Genomic DNA, 20,272 nt, shown 5'->3' on the forward strand with positions numbered 1-20,272 from the left:
ACCATAAATGCCGACAATTGGTGAACCACAGATGCCGACAATTGGTGAACCATAAATGCCGACAATTGGTGCACCATAGATGCCCAAAATTGGTGCACAATAGATCGATGCCAAAATTGGTGAACCATAGATGCCCAAAATTGGTGCACCATAGATGCCCAAAATTGGTGCACAATAGATCGATGCCGACAATTGGTGTACCATAGATGCCGACAATTGGTGTACCATAAATGCCGACAATTGGTGAACCACAGATGCCGACAATTGGTGTACCATAGATGCCCAAAATTGGTGAACCATAGATGCCCAAAATTGGTGCACAATAGATCGATGCTGACAATTGGTGAACCATAGATGCCCAAAATTGGTGCACCATAGATGCCCAAAATTGGTGCACCATAGATGCCCAAAATTGGTGCACCATAGATGCCCAAAATTGGTGCACAATAGATCGATGCCGACAATTGGTGAACCATAGATGCCGACAATTGGTGAACCATAGATGCCCAAAATTGGTGCACAATAGATCGATGCTGACAATTGGTGTACCATAGATGCCGACAATTGGTGTACCATAGATGCCGACAATTGGTGAACCACAGATGCCGACAATTGGTGTACCATAGATGCCGACAATAGGTGAACCACAGATGCCGACAATAGGTGTACCATAGATGCCGACAATTGGTGCACCATAAATGCCGACAATTGGTGAACCACAGATGCCGACAATAGGTGAACCACAGATGCCGACAATTGGTGAACCACAGATGCTGACAATTGGTGAACCATAAATGCCGACAATAGGTGAACCATAGATGCCGACAATTGGTGAACCATAAATGCCGACAATAGGTGAACCATAGATGCCGACAATTGGTGAACCATAAATGCCGACAATAGGTGAACCACAGATGCCGACAATTGGTGAACCATAAATGCCGACAATAGGTGAACCACAGATGCCGACAATTGGTGAACCATAAATGCCGACAATAGGTGAACCACAGATGCCGACAATAGGTGAACCACAGATGCCGACAATAGGTGAACCATAGATGCCGACAATTGGTGAACCATAAATGCCGACAATTGGTGCAGCATAGATGCCGACAATTGGTGAACCATATATGCCGACAATTGGTGAACCATAGATGCCCAAAATTGGTGCACAATAGATTGATGCTGACAATTGGTGAACCATAGATGCCGACAATTGGTGCAGCATATATGCCGACAATTGGTGAACCATATATGCCCAAAATTGGTGCACAATAGATCGATTCTGACAATTGGTGCACCATAGATATCGACAATTGGTGCACTAATAGATGCCGACAATTGGTGCACCATAGATGCCCACAATTGGTGCACAATAGATGCCGACAATTGGTGTACCATAGAAGCCGACAAATGGTGCACTATAGATGCTGACAAATGTTGCTCTATAGATGCTGACAAATGGTGCACTATAGATGCTGACAAATGTTGCTCTATAGATGCTGACAAATGGTGCACTATAGATGCTGACAAATGTTGCTCTATAGATGCTGACAAATGGTGCACTATAGATGCTGACAAATGTTGCTCTATAGATGCTGACAAATGGTGCACTATAGATGCTGACAAATGTTGCTCTATAGATGCTGACAAATGGTGCACTATAGATGCTGACAAATGTTGCTCTATAGATGCTGACAAATGGTGCACTATAGATGCTGACAAATGTTGCTCTATAGATGCTGACAAATGTTGCTCTATAGATGCTGACAAATGGTGCACTATAGATGCTGACAAATGGTGCACTATAGATGCTGACAAATGTTGCTCTATAGATGCTGACAAATGGTGCACTATAGATGCTGACAAATGTTGCTCTATAGATGCTGACAAATGGTGCTCTATAGATGCTGACAAATGGTGCACTATAGATGCTGACAAATGGTGCACTATAGATGCTGACAAATGTTGCTCTATAGATGCTGACAAATGTTGCTCTATAGATGCTGACAAATGGTGCACTATAGATGCTGACAAATGTTGCTCTATAGATGCTGACAAATGGTGCACTATAGATGCTGACAAATGTTGCTCTATAGATGCTGACAAATGTTGCTCTATAGATGCTGACAAATGGTGCACTATAGATGCTGACAAATGGTGCACTATAGATGCTGACAAATGTTGCTCTATAGATGCTGACAAATGTTGCTCTATAGATGCTGACAAATGGTGCACTATAGATGCTGACAAATGTTGCTCTATAGATGCTGACAAATGGTGCACTATAGATGCTGACAAATGGTGCACTATAGATGCTGACAAATGTTGCTCTATAGATGCTGACAAATGGTGCTCTATAGATGCTGACAAATGTTGCACTATAGATGCTGACAAATGTTGCTCTATAGATGCTGACAAATCATTGATGCACCATTGCATTTTTTTTTTTTTATTTCAACTAAGATAAAACATTCAATTTTTACCTGTTCTTTCTCCATGTATAAAACTCAAAATATTTATATGGGGTCACCTGAGGCATCCAAAATTCACAATGTTGCTCATTTGATACCATAAATGACTGATGACAGTTTTACCTAAATTACCTAACAAACACTTCAGGTATCATAGGTTCTTTTAAAACCAACCATGCCGTACCCTTATATAAACTATCAGATTAACAGTTACGTCATTTGTACAAATTAACGGATTAGCAGTGCTTCATCAAGTTCCTTCGTTAACAGTTTTTTGAGTGGTTTGTTTTGGGAAAAAATAGAACCTCAACCTAAATACTATCATCGTCCAAAAGAAATATCAGTCTTTCTTTACTTAAGAAAAAAAATAACAGTTTATCAATAATGTTTGCATAGAAAAAGACCTACTTGACCTGCCAAACTGAATTTGAATTACTAGGAAACAAAACAGGGAACCCATTAGTTGAAAAAGATATACGACATCGAAGCATTCACATTATAAATTAATTTTGACTAAAAAGAATGACTTATTAAATACTTTTGCCATTTTGACCATTTCTTTAAGAATTGTAAAGAGCTGCATATAAGAGTTTCAACTGGCTTTTATAAATACACTTGAAAATGCGCCTATTACAATAACGCGCCTATTACAATAACAAATCAGGGTATACCATAACTACAATTAATTTACAACTGTTTCAGGAACATCTGTTTTGATCAAATTGAAGATTGTCAATAAACCTGGGTATTATCACTTAAACTCCTTACCAGTGATTTCCCATGAAGTGTGTTGTTTTTTTAATTTGCAAAGGGAAGTAAGTGCCATGCTGTGTTTTTAATCAATTAAGTTCTGTGTTAAGAATCAAGCCTATCGTGTATGTTTGCACTTCAATGTGCCTGAGTAGACTTTAACATCGCCATCACACATGATTGAAAGAAACCAAGGTGACATTACTACATTACTTTGCAAAATTACATATGGGCATACGAATAAACGTAAAACGTGATCTGTATTTCAGATTCTAGAAGCCATTTTGTATCTTGCAGAGCTTTTTTAAACAATCAAAATAAACTTTTGGTTAGAGAAACCTGACCCTACCTACAAAATAGGCTGCTGACCATACTGTTTTCAAAGTCAGTTGGTAAAAATAAAAAAAAATAAAAATTAAAAAAATATAAATATTTTAAGTGTGTTATTAATTGATAATATGTAGTTTAAAACCTTTAAAGCTTTATACAGAAGATAACTTTAACACCATTCTCCAATAATGAGAAAATAACATTCTTATATATAGGATTCCTGATGAAATGGCCCTTGTTCTCCTTCCATGTTTCTTTTGTCAATATTTTTTCTGTTACAATACCAGAGGACAACCCATGGATGCCAACGTTTATCCCCTTTTTATTAATTACTCAAGAAACATCTTTGTATCTCTGACAACATGCATTTCAGCCAGGATTATGGAACTTGGTATATTGCAAGCCTTTAGTCAAAGTCAACATGATCAGTACCATGTTTCATGCCTTATAAATTTTAAACTGTTTTCAAGTTATGACAAACATTTAAGATTTTTTTGGATATAGCATGATGCCAAAGAATCTACCGAATATGACAATATATATCAGACTTTTTCTTCCGAATATAGACACTCAGAGCTTCAAAAAAATAATTAAGTATTTCAAAACTGCGACAAGAAAATGTGGTAATTCAGTACAAAAAAGTTATTATCACTTCCTAGAAACTAATGTCATTTCAGCCAGACAAACTGTTAATTCAGCAATCTTTCCCTGTAAATTGCACAGGGCTTTTCATTATGTCCCTGCATTATTTCAAAGAGACGTGAATGCTTCAATATAAAAGGACGCTGGTCTTAATATGGTATGTGATCAGACTTGCAGGAAAAAAAAGAAAATGCATTAGCTTTTCATTCAATGTATAATAATGGTGATATAGTTTGCAAGATTGAGTTTCTTGCAGAAAAAAATGATTAATAAACTAAAAAAGATCTCTACATCTTGATATAGATCTACTGTTGGTAATAGACTTAAAGCATGAAAGTCTTGCTAGGAAACTGACTGCCGCGTCAGCAATTGTGATGTATTCTTTTACGTATCATGTGGAGCTAACTACTGAAGACTGGCAGGCTCGTATTCCTGCAAGGCATCCAAACATGAACATTTTGTTTCACTTCAACCAGCCAATCAAATCGTAGCTTCAAGTTATGCTCGCAGGAATTCTTCGGTGCAAAATGGAAATGCAATCATCTATTTTGTACATGAATTTTACAAGGGTTTAATCAGTAAAATTGATTTTCAAATTTTGAACTTGTTCTATATATCAAAATAAAATGCCTTCCCTCTTCTGTCACTTTAAGAAATCTTAAAAAAAAAATTGTCATATCGTATATGTCCTATTAAATGTGCCCTAAACGTGTCTTTTTGAGAATCCTGCATAAATGCACAACGTCAGCAGGTGCCCAAGATGGCGGCCATAAGAAATCTTTTCATCGGGACTTTTCACATCTTTTGGGGTTCAAGGTCAAGGTTTTCATTGTTCATGTCACAAAATTAGAATATAGACCCACCATAATACGGCGCGTCTTATAGGGCATGGACATTTAATAGGACATTTACGGTAAATATAAGTATGTTTCCTTTCTTTCAAAAAATAGCATACAAAGTAAAGTCATGTTTGCAAATGATATCAGCATTTTAGGTTTTGAGGCATTGCAATATTTGTGGCATTGTTTACTCCACCCAATGATTCCTTTATCGAACGATTAAGTCTCAGAATATCAACATGTTGCCAGTTTTGGATGTAAAAGTATCAAAACCACTTATATCATTTACAGCTCACAACAGACTGAACAAATATATACCAACGCATCGCAGTGACTTTAAACACAATTTAAAACCGGTCTCTAATTTTGGCAGTATAAGTAATGACCTCTTCATCAGTCATGGAAATGAGTCTTTTGGTTGAACAAGCCCGATTTCATATACTAGCTTGGCATTATATGTTTGAACAAGGCCTGCTGTATAAAACCCAGAATTTGAGCAAGCCTGGAAAGCATTTTACCGCATTTTAACAGTGCAGGTCTTACAGGCTTGTGCTAATTTCGATCACAGTAATAAGTGCTTCATCAGTGCAATTGCACTGTAACATGCTTTGTTTCACTAATTGACAAGCACATTTCACTAAGTTTATTTGCAAACAGAAGTATACAGTATCGGTCAAATTCACTTCCAGTGTTGCAATAAACAGATATATATATATATATAAAGTTGATGAAATTGTTCAATATTATAAAAGCAGACAAAAAAAACGACTCCAACCTGTCTCTCTTGAATAAAGCAATTATTGTTTTCTACATCTTTTTAATCATAACATGTCTGCCAATTATACGTGATTATAAATCATTGAGAAATATAGAGTAGATCTATATAGATTCAAGCTAGAAATAGCCACAATTTATTACATTAAACCCATATCTTGGCGAAACCTGTTATACGTGATCTAAGGAAATTGCGTCTTGCTGAGAGAGAACAGGAACAGAGAGCCAGAGGGATAATGACCTTGGAACAGGAAGAATATTAAAATGCGTTGTTGCTTTTCCGATTCAGCAAGTGCATTATTTGTTCAAAATAAAACACAGCTACAATGTTTTAAATGAAAATAGTCAACAGGGACTTTTTAACATAACACAAATTCAGGGGCAAATTGTATAAAACTGGATAAGCTATACGCAGATTATCTTTAGATTAGTTTGAAAAATGCAAGCAATCTAATTTTGCATAAATATTGACCAATCAATAAAGATTCAACTAACTCGAACCAAACAAAAGAATTAACTAGTTTTCTTTAATTGGCTGTGTTTTAAACTTTTTAAATCATCATAATTCATTTTTTCCTACTGATACCCGAAAACAATTCTACTACTGTTAAAATGTGTGATCAACTCTGAATCTTAAATCTGCACTCTCCCAGATTGAGAGTTTTGTCAGTTTTTTGGCATCAACGTCTACAATTCAGTTTTATAAGATACACTTTTCAATGTTTTCATATCAGCCAATTCATGTACTTTTAAAAAAATGTGTAAATCTGATGCAGCATATAGATGTTCCATTTTGAAAAGGGAGTTAACTCTAAAATTAACTCAGTTGTACAGAGCTTCTTATTGGCTGAGCTATAAATAGATATTTTTGAATTCAAAATCATTTACAATACAGATTTGAACAGCTCAAAGACAGATTTTACCTAAATAAGATCATGCAATTCAGTCCGATTGAAGGGTTACTGGATATTTTATTACATCCTTGCATGACACTATTCAGTTTCCCCCAAATTTGCTCAAAACTTTACTTACAAAATGGCTCTTGTGTTTGACAGTGGTAGGTTCAGTACTGTGAAGGGTGGGAATTTTCATCGCTCAGCCCAGAAAACACATCCCTAGGCACTATGTATGGCACACTGAAAATAGAAATGGATTTCTTATAATATTGAATGAATAATATTCAAGCCAATCTCATCTAAACAAACATGATTTAAACCTTTATTACTCATTTCAGCTGTTCATTATTAGGCCAAAAATTAAATAACCTGTCCATACAGGGGAAAGTTACAGCCCGGACACGACAACCTATACTCTATGTCGTTATATGCAGCATTCCATTGGGAATCAACACTAAGTGTGACCTTGACCTAAGAAATAGGGACACGGATCTTGCACGCGACACGTCGTCTTGGTATGCCGAACACATCTGGCAAGTTATTTTAAAATCTGTCCATACAAGGAAAAGTAACAGGCTGGACACGACAACCTATACTCTATGTCATTATATGCAGCATTCCATTGTGAATAAACACCTAAGTGTGACCTTGACCTTAGAGGTAGGGACACGGTTCTTGCATGTGACACGTCATTTTGGTATGCCGAACACATGTGGCAAGTTATTTTAAAATCTGTCTATACAAGGGAAAGTTACAGCCCGGACACGACAACCTATACTCTATGTCCTTATATGCAGCATTCCATTGGAAATAAACACCTAAGTGTGACCTTGACCTTAGAGGTTGGGACACGGTTCTTGCATGCGACACATTGTCTTTGTATGCCGAACACATGTAGCAAGTTATTTTAAAACCTTTCCATACAAGGGAAAGTTACAGCCTGGACACGACAACCTATACTCTATGTCCTTATATGCAGCATTCCATTGGAAATAAACACCTAAGTGTGACCTTGACCTTAGAGGTTGGGACACGGTTCTTGCATGCGACACATTGTCTTTGTATGCCGAACACATGTAGCAAGTTATTTTAAAACCTTTCCATACAAGGGAAAGTTACAGCCTGGACACGACAACCTATACTCTATGTCCTTATATGCAGCATTCCATTGGAAATAAACACCTAAGTGTGACCTTGACCTTAGAGGTAGGGACATGGTTCTTCACGTGACACGTCGTCTTGGTATGCCAAACACATGTGGCAGGTTATATTAAAATCTGTCCATAATATTCTGAGTTATTGAGTAGGACAGACGGACGGACGGACGGACGGACAGAAGGACGGACGGTGCGATTTTAATATGCCCACTTTCGGGGAATAAAAATGGTTTTGTTAGGGTTACATCCTTTTTAAAAACAGGAAGGGTATAGGTAGGCTTTTCATTTTTTTTCATTAGGCATTATATAAGAATGTAATTGTCATAACTGGAAAATGGTGTTAAAGTAATCTTCTGCATAAAACTGTAAAGGTTTTAAACTACATATTAAAACCCACACAAGGTCGGCGCCTTTTTCGTATGACGGGAAACCCGAACCAAATGTATTTTTTTTAGGTCTGAGTAATATTCATGTGACTCTCATCTAAGCAAACATGATTTATACTATAATTTTACACATATTTCAGCTTTTTATAATAAATGAGAAACATTAATATCAAGGAAATGTTCCTGTAAAACAATTTTCTCAGCATTCACACATGAGGATGAGAGTGATCTAGTACAGTAGTAGTAAAGGTGTCAGCCTCTCACACAAGAGGTTGTGCGTTTGACTCTTACTATTTGTATATTCTCATGACCGCTCAAAATGAAACCCAGTTCTGGTTACAAGAAGATTGATCCTGACAAATGCACCAAAAATTAGTTTCAAAGTCAGTCTATTTTTCCATAGGGCCTAAAAAAAATACATTTGGTTCGGGCTATCAGACCCTACCTATGGAATCGACGCCGACACAAACATTTTAATAGTCAGTTTGAAAAATAAAAGAAAAACAAATTATTTTTTTTGGTTTAAAACCTTAAAATGCTTATACAGAAGACAACTTTAACACCATTCTCCAATGATACAAATGACATTCTTATATAAAGCCTTATAAAACAAGAGATGTTTGTCAAACATTATGCCCCCTGAGCGCCAAGTTGCCAGAAATATTTGGACAATTGAATGAAATATGCATGGACTGAAATGACAGCTGATTTGTCATTGGATGCATATGAGGCAGGTCATCTACTGGTCATACCTAATCTTCATGTCAAGTTTGATGACCATAGGTCCGGGAATTGTTGAGTTATCACTCGGACAAGCTTTGGTCTTCCAACAGACCGACCGACATGTGCAAAGCAATTATATAACCCCTCTGCTTCGAAGGGGGGCATAATTAAACTAGATGTTCACTGAAAACTGATACTTCAACTCATGCATTTAGTGACATATAAATTTCTACTGTCTACTATATAAGAAAATAAAATATGGACAATCAGAAAACCTTTTTTCAGCTTACAGTCACACTGACCTTGACCTTTGACCCACTGACCTCAAAATCAATAGGGTTCATCTGCTGGTCATGACCAATAAGCCTACCTAGTATGAGGTCCCTGGGTCAAAGCGTTCTCAAGTTATTGATCGGAAACCGTTTTTCATGTTAAGGTCACACTGACCTTGACCTTTGACCTCAAAATCAATAGGGTTCATCTGCTGGTCATGACCAATACACCTACCAAGTATGAGGTTCCTGGGTCAAAGCGTTCTCAAGTTATTGATCGGAAACCGTTTTTCATGTAAAGGTCACACTGACCTTGACCTTTGACCCACTGACCTCAAAATCAATAGGGTTCATCTGCTGGTCATGACCAATAAGCCTACCTAGTATGAGGTCCCTGGGTCAAAGCGTTCTCAAGTTATTGATCGGAAACCGTTTTTCATGTTAAGGTCACACTGACCTTGACCTTTGACCCACTGACCTCAAAATCAATAGGGTTCATCTGCTGGTCATGACCAATACACCTACCAAGTATGAGGTTCCTGGGTCAAAGCGTTCTCAAGTTATTGATCGGAAACCGTTTTTCATGTAAAGGTCACACTGACCTTGACCTTTGACCCACTGACCTCAAAATCAATAGGGTTCATCTGCTGGTGATGACCAATACACATACCAAGTATGAGGTCCCTCGGTCAAAGCGTTCTCAAGTTATTGATCGGAAACCATTTGGTATTCCGACCGACCGACCGACAGACAGACAGACCGACCGACCGACCGACCGACCGACCGACATGTGCAAAACAATATACCCCACTTTTTTCAAAAGGGGGCATAAAAAAAACCTACCTACTTTTAAAAAGGATGTATTTACCCTAACCAAAATTATTTTTTTAGGCCTTATGTAGGATTTTTCAAATTTTCTGTTCATTTATTATCTGTATGATTGTGTAGATCGCTTCTGCTAAGTGCAATAACAAACACTAATTAAGTGAGAGTCCACATGCCGAGGTATGCCCGCTTTATTTTCTGTACATCGCCGAAATTGATCTCTAACATAAACATGGCAGCTATTATAAGTAGTAACTTCAAAATTTAATTACTTCCTGAATTTTTTCTAACTTTTTTTATTTAAGGTAACTGTATGATAGAAAACACTAAAAACTGAACTGTGAGGTACAAAGTAATTAACCTTGAAATGATCAAGAAGAAAAGAGGTTATCTATACGCCAGCTGTTAGTGTTCATTTTTCACAAGGTAAGTTGGATCTGAGAACAATTATGCAGTAAGGAGTTTTTTTATTTTTCGTTTTATGGGAGGGCCGTACCTAAATATTGCAAAACCCAAATAAGAAAAAGATTCAAATTCCTAACTTTATTTTTTTTTTTCCGCCGCCCATTTTTTCGATCTCCGTTATTTAACCTAATGCTAATTTCACAACAACAAAAATTATCGCGCACAATTTCCAAGATGGCGGAAGCCGGCGGTTTGTGCTCATGATGTCAACTGAAATATGTTACATTGTTTTGTGATATCACATGCATATTACATGTATATGCCACGATGAAAATGAAACTTAAAACTTGCTTATTATCATCATCTAAGCGCTTGTAAGGAAAATGGCCGCCTTTTACGAAAGAGGATTTAGTTTGAAGACTGATACGCTGTTGTTCATAAAATCAGTGCGTTTGTCATTTTGTGATATTTCGGAACGTAATTGTATTTTCTTTATACCAAAGCATAAAATTTCTTAAATATTTCTGTGTGTAGACCGGTTTACACGGGGAAACACTGATAATTGGAATTTGCTGTACAGTTTCTGACAGTGACAACAGAAAAAGACGAGAATGTGACATTGGATTTGGCTTGTTTGTCTTAAGACAATAAAGTTATACCAACATATCGCATACCATTTTAATGGGCATAATGGCTCCTCTTTTCAAGTCACCCATTTTAAAATGGATTGTTTGTACAGTACACTCAACGAGTTAGACCCACTTTCCGTTTCCCTCCGCGGATTTTTGCTATCGCGGCCAACACAATGATTTTATCGACTGTCCGCCTTCCTCGGAGTTTGAATTTAAGGCCCTCGGAGGGTGATCAGTCGACCGAAGAATGGCTCCTCTTTTCATGTCACCCATTTTAAGATGGATTGTTTGTATGTTGATTAAGAAACTATAAAAAATGGACTCTACTGTGAAATCTGGTAAGTTTGAGTAACAATCCTTGTTTCTTTTCTTGTTTCTCAAAGACATTAAATTTCTTCAGATGTGTTGTTTATCTCAATATATGAACCCAAAATGATATAAATCAACATTTTAGACACAAACAATATGCCAGATGCCTTATGTTTTGCTAGTACGAGTTTCAGTGACTATTAAAAGCACTACAAAAGTATAGATGCTCATATTAAAATCATGCATATATATAATAATTTATGTGTAATTTTTATTTGACCGTGCAGTGTTTAATACTGTGGAGTTACAGTTGAAGAATATATTTTCACTGGTGTGAATCAGTTGACTTGTGGCATTTAGGGAGTAAAATGAATATCCAAATGTTAAAAAAAGTTCCTTAAACGTGCAGATTATGCACCAGTCAATTGTAACCATGGCCCCCAAGGTCCTTGGGTATATAGGGGATAAAGAAAGAAATGGGCCGTGTTTTTACCTTCCAGGTGGCCCCACAGTGCCTAGTGAATGCGGTGGTTTTGTTTTTGCGCCGAAAATAGTGGGGACAGGGCCTTACCTCGAAGTGAGGGGGAATTTGGCAGGGATTTGACCAGTACTTGGTCTCTGCATGGCGGGAATTTTACTAAGGATTGGCTGGGCTGAAAGTCAAAGTCCCCGCTATTAGCTGGACCTGGAAGGAGGGGGCGTGGTTACAATTGACTGGTGCATTATTGTGGCTACTTGTGAAAATGACATCTTGTTTTGACTTTATTATACAGATCTATTATATAATATAACAGGCTGTATGGAGTACAAAACAACTGTGCACAACTTCAAAACATACATTCTATAAATTATTCCGAAAAAGAAAAAAATACGGAAAATCCATCTTATTTTTATTTATTTTTCTCGACGCTCATTTTTGGACATCTTTTTCTAAATTCTATTCCCTCCTCCTGACGCTTATTTTTTTAAATTTTCCCGTAAAACGAAAAATAAAAAAAACTCTGGCCTAATTGAACTTTTCTCTCAAATATATCAGTTAATTATCCGCCATGTAAGACAATACAGAATTGATGTTTTGTTCAACTGACTTGCTGCATCTATTTCTCAGAAAATGTTCCAAAAATAGTTAAATTTATTTTAAGTGACTGCTCCTATTTTTTATCTGACAAAATAACATTTTATTGTGTTCTGGAAAAGCCGTGTCGCATAAAACATTCTGCAAGTCTGTGCCAACTTCCGGAGCAATGAAACAGTAACATGAAATAAATCTTTCCTAGGGTATTCCAGATTACGCAGATAACATAGGTGAATAATATTTTAATTGTGCAGCTAGATTATCATCCTAAATAGCCCCTAAAATCGTCCAAGTAAACCAAATAAAATTTCCAGATCCGGGGGAGGGGTGCAAGTCAAAAGGTTAGGCCTGTATGTACGCCCACTCTTACGTCAAATGCTGGATCAGCCCCTGAAGTGGGTTGGACCACAGGAATTAAGACAAAACTGCAGAGTTGTTATCCAGTGTGTGTATACCACTTGATAAATTACGTCATATATGCTACGTCGGAAGGCAACATTTTGCTTAAAATAAAGACTTGAATCAAAGATAACTTTTCTTTTACTACACCATTTTAAGTAAAACAAAGGGCAGCCTATGCCGCTTAAAGAGCCCCACCTTCTTTTTCTTACCGAAGTTTGATAAGGTGATTAGTTTGAACATCAGACACTTCGACTAACCTGTTTCCAAAATAATGTTTTGACAGTGCTCCGTCAGACGGCCGCGTTGTGAATAGGTTTTTTGAAATGTTTTAAGAAACTAAACTCTCAATCAAACTCTGGTAAAAGACCAAATGCAGGGTTCCGTATGCGGCGTAGACTGCGCTATGTTTCATTTAAAATGGTGAAGAAATAGTGAAGTTATCTTTGTTTAAAGTCTTCATTCAAAGCAAAATATTGCCGTTCCGACGTAACATTTATGACGCAATTTATCACGTGGTTTACACACACTGTTATCTAAATCTCATCCCAGGAGCAGGGAAATTAAAAGTGTCAAAAACCTCTGGGTTTGTGTTCTATGCATTGAAAGAAAATCAAGTCAAGTCTGTTTTCCTGGGTGGCAGTCTCCAGGACTGTCATATGCCCAGCCGTTGGGAATAATAACCCACTGTCTTTAACTCTTAAGTCCCCAATGCATCCCCCTACACCTTCTTTCGTTAATAAGCAAAATATTCATAAAATAAACCCGGGATGTATAAATAGGAATACACATGTATATTAAAACTATTTATAAATGATATCTGAAGTGATAATTTCCTTGGATAATTTTATTTTTGCAAGTTTTGCGATACCAACATGTCACTAATTATAAATACAAATGCTTAATGATATATGAAACACATACCTGAAAATTTGATCTACAGTGTATTTTATAATTGTCTTCTAGAAACAGGAAGACTATGGCATTAAAATAGATTTCTATTATATCATTATGAATGACATTTAAATACATTCTAAGCAAAGTTAAAACCGAAAGTTACACATCAATACGATAAAACCTTGTAATTCACCGACATTTACATAACCAAATAGAATATCAAATAACAGATATTTACAAATACATGTAACTAGCTGTTGTAATTAAAAAAACTTTACTTTAAATGGTCAGAGATAAGGCTTTACTTACAAACGCACTTAAATCCTGATACAATTCATTGCACAGAGCTCAGAAAAAAAACAAACAATGGGAAAAACACTGGCGGAACTCTATCTAATTAACATATCAATACCACACAGCCAACATTTAAACTGTTTTCATGTCTGTTAAGAGCACTCCGGAGGAATCTATTAATTAAACACACTTCATTTACATAACAAAAGTCGCGCTAGACGTGAATGACATGAACCGTTCTCAGATCAGATTTCCGATGCATTTTCTTACACACCTTAGCAGGAACAAGATTTATATGAACATGTACATCGTAAACACAGTCACTTCCAAAGAATGCATTAAATTGTTTATCAAGTGCAACCATTCAGAATATCAATCTCATAATTATGCAAAGTTCACACTCATGTACTTTAATGTATTTTAATTTAAGTCAATGCCAAAAAGATTTGCCAGTTAAAATAAGTAATCTGATTTAGGTCGTTAAATCTTGGACGTTATTCAATATCTGAAGAGACATGTTGAGCCACTGCTATCGGGAAGGTATTTACCATGTTCATAATACTCTCAATAAAATAATTCTCATGTATACAATGTAGCGCACAACATGTATATAAAGTATCAAAACTAATGTATACATGGTATCAGTATCAGATCTCATGCATACAAAGTGTCACATCTCATGTACATATAGTATCAAACCGCATGTATGTAAAGTATCAGTCCTCATGTATACAAAGTATCACACACATGCATATAAAGCATCACACCTCATGCATATAAAGTATCACACCTCATGTATATAAAGTATCACACCTCATGTATATAAAGTATCACACCTCATGTATACAAAGTACCACACTTTTGACCGAGTATTACCTATTGGTTTAAAGCAGTTAACGCTTTTATTTAACTGAAATAAATAAGTTTTCTGATTTCAGCAGATATTTTATTTTTGAAGCTTGGCATTTGACTGAACTTTATGTACACAATGGTATTTACGTGTCTGTATATATAAGGCCAAAAAAAAAAATACCTGTGTTTCCGGTGACCCGACCGACCCTATTTTTTCCTCGCTGACCCTAATCTTTTTTTTAGACTTAAAAGTAAAAAAAATTAAAAAATTCTATCGTAATTTTTTTAAATATATCGTCATTATTTTCGTTCTTTGTCTTTCTATGTACCCGGAGAATAAACTTTCATTCCTTATTATGTATTACCGAGACGCTATGTCAACAGGAATACCAAATGGCGGAGGGCGGCGAACCCTGTCCGATATCTTCAAATTGGCAAACGCATGTTTACGGTCCAAACACGTGGTTAATCACAAGATACATATTTTGCAGTCTTTAAAATGAAAATATTTAGGATTATAGCTCGCGGTGTTATTTATTAATGTCCAAAATAAAACTTTCTTTTTACGATTAGGCATTGCGTATATCATGCAGGCTTCTTACGATTAAGCTTTGCTCCATCTAATGCAGGCTACTTGCCAGGTTCCAATACACATTTCACTAATCGTTACATTAATTTATCCGCAATTATCAATGGTTATTTATTTCGCCTTATTAAAAATAAGTCCCATCAACTGAAATCCAATTAAAAACCTTCGAAAGTTAACGACACATTTGTTGGAATGTGTCGGCTGCAGATCAAACGGTACTATTTGTGACGTCAGTACACGAGCGGAGATAATATCAAAGGCGCGTGGCTATGGTTTGTATTTAATTCGGTCAGTCGGATACCGTACGATCCCATTTGTTTGCCAAGATTTCGCCTAGGCTGGTAAGAAAATACCATACGATCGAAAAAATAATAATCAATAATCGTCATCTACGAATCTTATAACAATGACCGAAATGTTTGAATTCACTATAAATATGAATGAAACTTTGATTGTACGAAAATAAGATAAGTAAAATAAATCCATTTCCGCGTTTACTTATTCTATTTTTAACCTACCTCCACTTGAAGGCCTAGTTTAAGGAGCTCACAGTTGACAAGAAAATCGGCGATTTCCCTCATGCAAATTAACAAATTAGTTGATAACTGACTGTTTGGGTAGAACATTATCACAGATCTGTAGAAATTGAAGTGCTGGATTTGTTTTCTAAAAACCGATCGCGACTTATAAACGAGTATTGTATACAAAAAAAAAAAGATTTCATAGGCAAAATTGGAAGGAAAATACGGTAGTCGAAGGTGTTTTTCTGTGACTTTTTGTAAATTATGAAACGCTTAGATATAACCTAATTGTTATGATTCAACAGAAAATTGCATGATATGGAAATTGTAAAAAAAAAAAAAAAAATCCCGACCAACCGACCCTATTTTTTTATGCCATGTCAACGGAAACACAGGTATTTTTTTTTTGGCCTAAGTACATTCAATATACAGCGAAAACTTAATTATGGTCATTAGCTCCTATTTATGATTTAGTGTTATTCAGCATTTCATTAGCCAATAATAATTGCTGTTGATTTGCATTTTTTTAGCTTAGCTTTTATTTTTTTCAATTTCTGTTTAAATAATTTACCAAGAGCAAATAAAATATTATAACCACTTCAAAATTCAGGGGGAAGGCGATCAAAAGCTGCATCAAAACCTTTTATTTTCTGTGTATGTAAACATCAAGATTACTTGACAACATTTGATTGGTCCAATCTTAGGTCAAACCCATCTTATACAGCTATGTCTACAATGATCTGCAGTTGTACCAACATCAACTTAGTAGCTTAATCTGCAGGGTTCTCACCTCTTTTGGTTCGGCAATTTCAGAACTTTTGATATGAGAGTTTATTTTGAGACTCAATCATTTTAAATCCAAAAGAGGCTGCTCTTATTTGGACTAAAAAAAATCAAATTCAAGAAAGAACCTTGACCTTTATGAATGATTTATATTATATTCTTTATTTGACTACATATCAGGACAGTTCTAGGATTTTTTGTTAGAGAAGAGGCAAATTAGGAAGTCTGCCCCCTTCCCCAGAAACCAAAATTAAAGGCTCTAAACATGGTAAGGAGGTTTGAGGGTCCAATTTCTTGAAAAATCTTAAGTTCCTTATAACTTGGTGTGGTCTTGACAGCTTTCATAAGTTATTGTACTGAACAGTCGGACCCGGTTCAATCCCGGCCAGAATATTTTACAACAGGAAAGCACATATAGTACCTTGCGGAACCAATGAAACTGCTTCATTAATTATTCATGATAACAAGATTTTTCAAGCCAAATCGTCTATGACACAACAACAAAGCATAGGGCAGTAGCGTAATAGGGGTATCGTACGATGTGTACTTGTCCGAAAGTCAGGGAACTCCCAAGTCAAAAGTGAAAAGGAAGTTTAGGGATGAGTGGTTTAAGGACTCTGAGTGGTTTGAAATAAGTGTGAAAGGTGAAGAGACCCTCATGTTCAGTAGATATCACAAGGATGCTAATAAAAAATAGCCATTATGCTTCAATACTGTTAATGGTTACTTAAATACTGGTAATGGTTATCTTCAGGAAAAACCTGATATACATGCTTTTAGTTATCTGGAGCATTATAAGGTCACTCAGGAAATCTTAGATGTGACTGACATTCAAGAAAGTACTTAAACTGCTGAAAGATCCAAGTCAATGTTCAGTATCTTACTTGATGACTTTGTCTGGGGGGTTTCCGACACACTGAAATTATTTGTACATGTGATTACAATGAAGTCATAGAAATTAAAAACTGACCTTGCAAGGAAGTCTGTCTAGATTGTTTCAATGGCGAGTGATGGTGAAAGTGTTATGACAGGCTGAAAAGTGGGTGTACATGACGTAGCTGTCAGTCTGAGAGAAAAAAACAGACTTGTGAAAATCCACTTTGTTGCACACAGCCTGGCATTGTGCGCAAGTCATGCTTGTAGACTGAAAGCTTTCAGTGACTATCAGATCACATTGAACAATGTGCATAGGTACTCCCACAACTCAGCTGTTTAGAAGGTATAATTATTTGACAGCGATGGAGACTGAATTAAAATATGTTAACAATGACACCAAGCAAGTGCTGTCAAGCAATATATCCAGTCAATCCAGCTCTTATGACCCTTGAGAATGTCCTGGTCAATAGGAACAACCAAGCAAAGGAATACTGAAACAGGAGTTTATCTATCCTTCAGAAGATATCATTTCTTGTTGATACTTGAGCAATACTGAAAATGTTATACAGAGGTTTCAGAAGGATGCACACCTGAAATACAGTATATGACTCAATCAAATTATCATTGATGGGAGGAATAATGATGTGAAACTGACTGCACTCCTAAGTATAAAATGGGCTTCAAGAATAGTTCTGACCAATATCTTAGTTAAGTTCTGTTGGTATATAGAGCCCATCTTTGAGGTGCAGTCCATGGACAAGCTTGTCATACCAGGTAGTTTCACCAAAAATATTTTTAGAGACTGTAAAGCATATCAAAAACAATAATAGACCAAACCGAAACCATGGCATAATGAACCAGGCTGTTATGGAAAACGGGACTAATTTACACTACGTCTCTGGCACCAACATAAAGATGGATAGATGTACATGTCTCAAATAAGACTGTAATGCTTTTCGAATTCTTGTCAAGTATTTTTGTTTTTATATGCAAACAATGAATGAATTCATTGATGTATTTTTCCTTTCCACTTCCAGTACCACTTTTAAGACACAGATAAACAGATTCAGGGAAACAGACCAAGGTTTGTATTGAACACACAAAGGTTTGTATGGAATATACCCTGGTCAATACAATCCTACATGTGTCAGCGAAATGAATTATTAACTTATCTTCCGCAACAATCTCCTTAATATCCAGATTCCATCAAGTTCATCCTGTTTCATTGCCAAGTCAATGTCATCTGTTTTTTGCCAAGAACAGTAGTTTAGTGGAACAGCTTTCCTGTTATAACTACCAGCATAGACCGATTTAAAGCTGCAGTCCAGCCGGGCTTGTGTGATAACACAATTAAATTATTTATCACATGTACAGTGTAGATACATGGTGGACACTTTAAATTTCAGCATCAAGCACTTCACTTGCTCATACCGTGTTTTAGATGCTCATACACTTGTCAAGATCTCAGCCCATATATTATAAACAAGTGTTGCATTGAAGTTAAAGTCACACCAAAACAAAGTCAGTGAAACATTTTAAATTTTAAAGCAGAAGTAAAAAAAAAATTAGTTTATGGCAATATTAAGTTGTTCAAAAAACTAAAATATAACAACAAACAACAGAGCAACACTTCACACGAGAAACAAATAACATGAATCCATGATGAAATGGAATTCGTGACAAATTTTAGTTCGGACATGTCGGAATGCAGCGTTTCTGATAAATTATAATAATGTGTAAAAGTGAATATATGATATATTCCATCTCTAGATAAAATAAAAATACCAATAACAAACCTTGTTTTGAAAGCAAAGGGTATAGATATAACGAGTGACAAACACACAAAATCGTTTAAATATTCCAGGAGTTTCAGTTTGTTTTTAGCTAACTCGACTAAACGTCAAGGACTCATTATTGACCAATGAAAATGCTCGTTACATTCTTATCTTTTTCATTTCAGTCATATCGGCCAATACTGCTAAGGTCGAAGAGCAGTCATTAAAATGTTGTGTCCCAGAATAATAGACGTTCTCTAAAATCTGAAATTGTTCATGTGTCTATTTTTTTCAAGGCCGGATTATAATTTAGAGTAGAAAAAATCCTATGTTTGGGATTTTGCAAAATTTGCCTTTAAAAAAATGTTTTGTGGTGTGGCCTACAAAAACTAAATATATTTTAGAAAGCGTCCTACTGTTTATGTTTTAATTCTGCAGATAAACTAAACTGCTCTTCATCTGTTAATGCCCCTTCATTTCCTGATGATAAAACTAGGGTAATCAATCGTGCGCTTAAATACAAATTTGGCGAGAGAAAGTAAAGAATTGGTCTCAACGTAATAAGATCATGCTATTTTTTCAACGAATAACCACCAATATTTAGGCTAAGCACAAATACAATGTACACAAAACTGGAATATTTCTGAAAATAAACGAGTAGGGATCGATGTTTTTTATGTTGTGCACATTATTTTCATTTTTAAATCAACCAAAATAGTTCATTATTAATAAACTGCAACTTTTATAAGATTCATGAGTCATTTAAAATCATGAAAAAAACAAAGTTGAATTAATTT

General features: G+C 35.9%; 1 protein-coding gene across 6 annotated transcripts in view; it reads right to left on the reverse strand.

Annotated features, from left to right (window-relative positions):
* LOC128244990 (protein FAM13B-like) overlaps positions 1-19,620 on the reverse strand; it is a 77,870-nt gene extending 58,250 nt beyond the window's left edge. For 3 of the 6 annotated variants that reach the window (XM_052963212.1, XM_052963205.1, XM_052963176.1), the window contains exons 1-2: positions 14,095-14,230; positions 6,842-6,945 (exon numbers count right to left, since the gene is read on the reverse strand). In XM_052963212.1, coding sequence (XP_052819172.1) covers positions 6,842-6,901 — 60 coding nt within the window. In that variant the 5' untranslated portion in view covers positions 6,902-6,945; positions 14,095-14,230. Of the gene's footprint in view, positions 1-6,841; positions 6,946-13,812; positions 13,830-14,094; positions 14,231-17,708; positions 17,741-19,496 lie in introns of those variants that run through there. The other 3 variants (XM_052963190.1, XM_052963182.1, XM_052963197.1) reach the window with 3 other exon arrangements.
* Between the last annotated feature and the right edge of the window lie 652 nt (positions 19,621-20,272).

This window comes from Mya arenaria, chromosome 2, assembly GCF_026914265.1.
Source record: "Mya arenaria isolate MELC-2E11 chromosome 2, ASM2691426v1".
In the NCBI taxonomy this organism is placed as follows: domain Eukaryota; kingdom Metazoa; phylum Mollusca; class Bivalvia; order Myida; family Myidae; genus Mya; species Mya arenaria.